At 31.3% G+C, this 4,805-nt stretch overlaps 1 protein-coding gene across 1 annotated transcript in view; it reads right to left on the reverse strand.

Moving 5' to 3' along the window:
* Positions 1–3,130: 3,130 nt before the first annotated feature.
* LOC111366942 (protein RKD1-like) overlaps positions 3,131–4,805 on the reverse strand; it is a 3,833-nt gene continuing 2,158 nt past the window's right edge. The window contains exons 2-4 of the mRNA XM_022987622.1: positions 3,975–4,095; positions 3,566–3,903; positions 3,131–3,481 (exon numbers count right to left, since the gene is read on the reverse strand). Of these exons, the coding sequence (XP_022843390.1) occupies positions 3,131–3,481; positions 3,566–3,903; positions 3,975–4,095 (810 nt within the window). The remainder of the gene's footprint in view (positions 3,482–3,565; positions 3,904–3,974; positions 4,096–4,805) is intronic.

The raw sequence follows: 4,805 nt of genomic DNA on the forward strand, positions 1-4,805 counted from the left end.
CATCCCATTGGAAAAATAAGACACGTGGCCAACTTGGACTTGGTTTCAAAAAGTATATTTGAAATGTACTACACTATTGGTTTCATATCAAATAAAAAACGTGTGGTAGGATTTAAAAGAAGAAAAGAGTTTTACTTAATTAATATTCCAAGCCCCCATCAACTCTATTAACATATTATTCTTTTAATCAAACTTAAATTAATGTAGTTTAATCCAAAATAATTTTTTCTCGTGTTGAAGACTTCTAATTTATTATGAGCTACAAAAGAGTTCGATATTGATATACTAAAACTTGTTGTATCAAAATCAAATTATTAGACCAAAAAATATAGGAATTTAAAACTTATTTCACTTTAATCCCTCAAATTTAAAATATAAATATATAAATATAGAATAAATAAATTTTATTCTATAAAATTTTCTGGGGTGTTACACTTGTTTTTCTCTATTCTCTTTGACGTTGCTTTAAGGTTCTTTCGATTTGGAATCTATAGGGATGATCTCAATCTCGTCAAGATCTCGCATAAACTGATAGAAATTTGCAAAGAGTGAAACAAGAGGAGATTAGGTATTTTAATTAAAACCTAAAAAGAACAAAAAGAAAAAAAAGGAAAAAAAAATCAAAGTTGATATAAACTACTAAACTAAAATTAAATTTGTGAGTTTCATTCTTACAAAAAATAAGGTCTAATATCTAGTTCAATAATTTTTATCAAATTCGAAGTCATATAATATCAAAAGAAATGGTTTGTATGTTTTCTATACTAATCCTAAACGAAGAAAGTAAATAAGATATCTATCTAATATGTGAATATTTGTATTGGAATTATTGCCATTTAATTCAACTTAATTTGTAATCTAATAAATTATGCATTAAGACAAACGATAATTCACTGTTATTCAATATTCTTTTACAAGATATTTTAAATTTATGTTTAACACGACCCAATCTTATTCTTGGTTTGAATTCATATGAAAAATATACATTGATTCTTAAAATTTATTACACATAATTGCACATAGTGTGGATATTATTCCTATTGTTTATGTGTTGATTTATTCGCATTCTACACTTATTATGAGTATTTCTACATTACAATAAGCAACTTACTATCTAATTGGTGATCCATTAATCAAATAGCTTGCAAAACCAATCAAGAAAACACAAGAAATAATAAACTAATCATCTTGAACAAAGATAAACAAATAATAGGGTTTATCATTCATTCAATACAATGAAAAACTTAGCCTAACATTCTTATAATTAAATTACACAAAAATAATTGGAAAAACATTACTCAAAAATAAGAAAGATGGAAGAAGTATGAGAAATCTACGTTCTTGGCTCAAATCTTGAAATTGACCTACAAATCTTCAAATTTCTTGTATAATTCGCCTTAAATTGATATATAAACTTATTCTTCACCTCCAAAATATGTAGAATATGATGAAAAAAGTCCAATGGAGGTTTTTAACGTTCTAGTCAAGTTTGGTATTTAAAGGATGCCAAAAAGTTTGCATTGAATTATTACTAAAACAAAAATAAGGAAAATCAGATTTTTCCTTTTTCTATTGAGGCTTGCGCCTGGCTGGTTTGGGATGCCTTTGGCACCCAGTTTTTGGAATTCTTTAAATACCAAACTCAATAATTTCTGATAGTCAAACAATTTTCAACATTTTTGTTAGAACTTTCTTCCTTGATATCCGATTGATGTGATTTAAAGTACATTGAAAAACTAACTTGGAGGGTTACAATTCTTTTGAAAATATTATTTTTCCAATTCGAAAGTTTGCTATGCGAAAATTGGATCTCAATATGTAACTAAAAATCTAAAGCATAGCATTTTCGGCTGAAAGTTGATATGTGATAATACTTTGACGATACTTCCATTCCTTTGACTTCTCTCCTTATCTAGTTGACCCTCAACACTCTCAAATTAGATCATTGATATCTTCGATTTTTATTTAATTTCCTATCTTATCTATAAATTGTTTGCAATTTAGTTATCGACTTTTGGATTTCACTCTTTTTTTGCATTATTTTCTCCAATTTTTATTTATTTATTTATTTATTTATTTTTATCAAACATTGAGTTTTAGTAGCAAAATGCAATAAAATATAAATTATACAGTATTTTATCCAAAGAACAATAAAATATCTTCATTTAGAATCTCAAATAAGTGTAGAAACTACACCTATCAATCCAAGTTATTGGGCCTCACTTTGAAGTTATTGGACAATAGTTTAACAACTAGGCCAAGTCCATTTTCATCATTGCCTTAAAGTTGGATTGGATCTTGGCATCACAACCCAACAACATTAATCTAGCAAAAGCCATGAATAAACTCATTATTTATTTATAAGCCAAAAATCAAAAAGGCAAAAATATGGCAATAAAAAATACAATCAGTTCGAAATACACGAAGCCACAGAGACCTATCTTTAAACAAAACTATAAATCGAAACACCCCCTAGCCAAGAATCACGACAGAGCACCAATTTTGTCACCAACTCCACTAATCACACGAATCATGCAGATTTTTTACACAAATCACTCCGAAAAACATCATATGCTTACGATAAGGAGTATATCTAGGAGATTCTAACATTTACACACTCTAATTACTCATGAATGTGAAACCCTAATGTGAAACCCTAACGAAAAATGAGGTTCTCTCTAGAAGGCACAAGAACAGTCGACCCAAGAATGAATAGATCCAGCCAATCAAACCATCACTTGGAAGATATAAAATCAAAAGTCAAGAGAATATGATCCGAAGGTCATCAAGAAGCCAGGTGTCACAATCCAGCAAATAGTTTCCACTCAGTAAAGTGCTATTTGGTAAAACAAGTCTTTTCCACATAAAATTTTGGAAGCACACTTTCGTTATTATAAGTCCCAAGGTTCGAAACACAACACAAAGTTAAGCCACTAATCAAACCCAAATCATATATTCTCAAAGTAATTTAGGCTTGAATCTGTACACATACGGAGACAGGCGAAAAGATAAATGAAAGGAACCGAAGAAAGTTATGAACTTTGCAAATGAAGTTAGTTCAACGATTTTGAAATGACATTGCTTCTTCAACCTCGATCCCAACTGCACTCGATTTTGACTTCGACAAGACTCAAAAGATCGTGTCACTGCTGGAAGAAAAATAGTAACACAAGAGAGATTTTATCTCATCATCATCATATTCATCTTCAACCCTAGATCCACCACAATCTAAAGCATTCATTTCAACACTTGCTGCTGGATTATCACCACTAGAGCCTGCAGATTTCGATTTCGATATCATTGATGGCATTCCAGCCATGAGCTTTCTCTTCTTGTAGTTTACCTTAAAACACGCTTGCCTCAGTCTCTTAGTTTTGTCCTCCAATTGCAAATCAGGAACCTCTTCCATCAATTTCCTCTCTTGCTCTAAAATCTGTATTGCATCTCTCAACTTCCCTTCACCTTCCTCCTGCCGTAACTCCTATAAAACCCGTAAAGCGAGTAACTTAAATACTTTGTAATAAGTTCGGTATCATAGGCTTGATAGTAAACAGTATATAAATACCTGGACATTCTTGATTAGGGTTTGTAGACTTGTCAACTTCCTGTGTGGCCACCTTCTAATTCCTAATTCTCTGCACCTTTTCTTCAAAAGGGTTAATCCCACATTAAGTTCCCTTGCTGCTTTTGTAATTGGCATGTAAAAATACTTAGAAATTGCTTCCTTTGATAAGATTTTGCAATTACTTGTATGGGTTTTTACTTCTCTATGCCTTTTAACTCTCTTCATATCCTGCACAGGCTCCTCTACAGTTATATCTTTATTAGTATTCTCCAATAGTAACTGCTGATTCCCAGTTTCAAACCTTCCCATCGCACTTCCATAATCGCAGAAGAAATTCTCTGCATATTTTTGACAAAATCATGTCAGTATATAAATCTTGATTATATGAACAATTGATTATGATCAGTACCTGGAATTAGGATCTGGTCTGGTTCAAGGTTCAAACTTGAGTATAAAGGATCATTATGCAGAAACATTTCCATTGAAGGCACGGCATCAAAAGCAGTTTCTTGAATGGGCAACTGATCATGCTGAAACTCCAAATTAGCCAAAAAACTACTGATTTTTCACATTAACAAACACACCCAACAACAACAACGTTAGATACATGTAATTTGTGTTAGTGTAAGAACGTGAAATAAAATATAGTATAAACCTGAAATCTGAGGATAGTTGGGTTGGAAAGGAGAAAGCATCTTGGTATTCTTCTCTGTCCATTACTTCATTACTTGACCATCCCGTCATAGACTCGGTTCTCATCTTTTACACAGAAACTGGGGGAGGGTGTTGTCTGTTTTGTGGTTTTCTGAAGCACAGGAATGACTACTTACGTCTATATAAATACAGATGTATATATATGTGTTTGAATACACGTATAAATGTGAATGCAATTATGGAGATTTACTGCACAGTAGATCGTGCGCCGTCTTAAGGATAAATCAAGTCCAACTTCGATGCATTTATATATACATAATTTTCATTATTGATTAATGCGTGTTTTCTGCGGATATGGACCAGAATTAAAATTAGTTGGAACTTGAAATTTTGAAATATATAATAATTAAATAGTTTTACTAGTCCAATTTGATTTTAGTTCTCTCTTTCAATTAAGTATCTTTTGAACATGATGGAACAAAGAAAATCTCTAATCTCGAATGGAGAAAAACTATAGGGAGTATGTCGATGGAAGTTGGAGTTTCTAATTGAAATTTTAAATCTTCAACAATAAGGTTACCCCCCC

The sequence above is a fragment of the Olea europaea genome, chromosome 18 (assembly GCF_002742605.1).
Source record: "Olea europaea var. sylvestris chromosome 18, O_europaea_v1, whole genome shotgun sequence".
Classification (NCBI taxonomy): Eukaryota; Viridiplantae; Streptophyta; class Magnoliopsida; order Lamiales; family Oleaceae; genus Olea; species Olea europaea.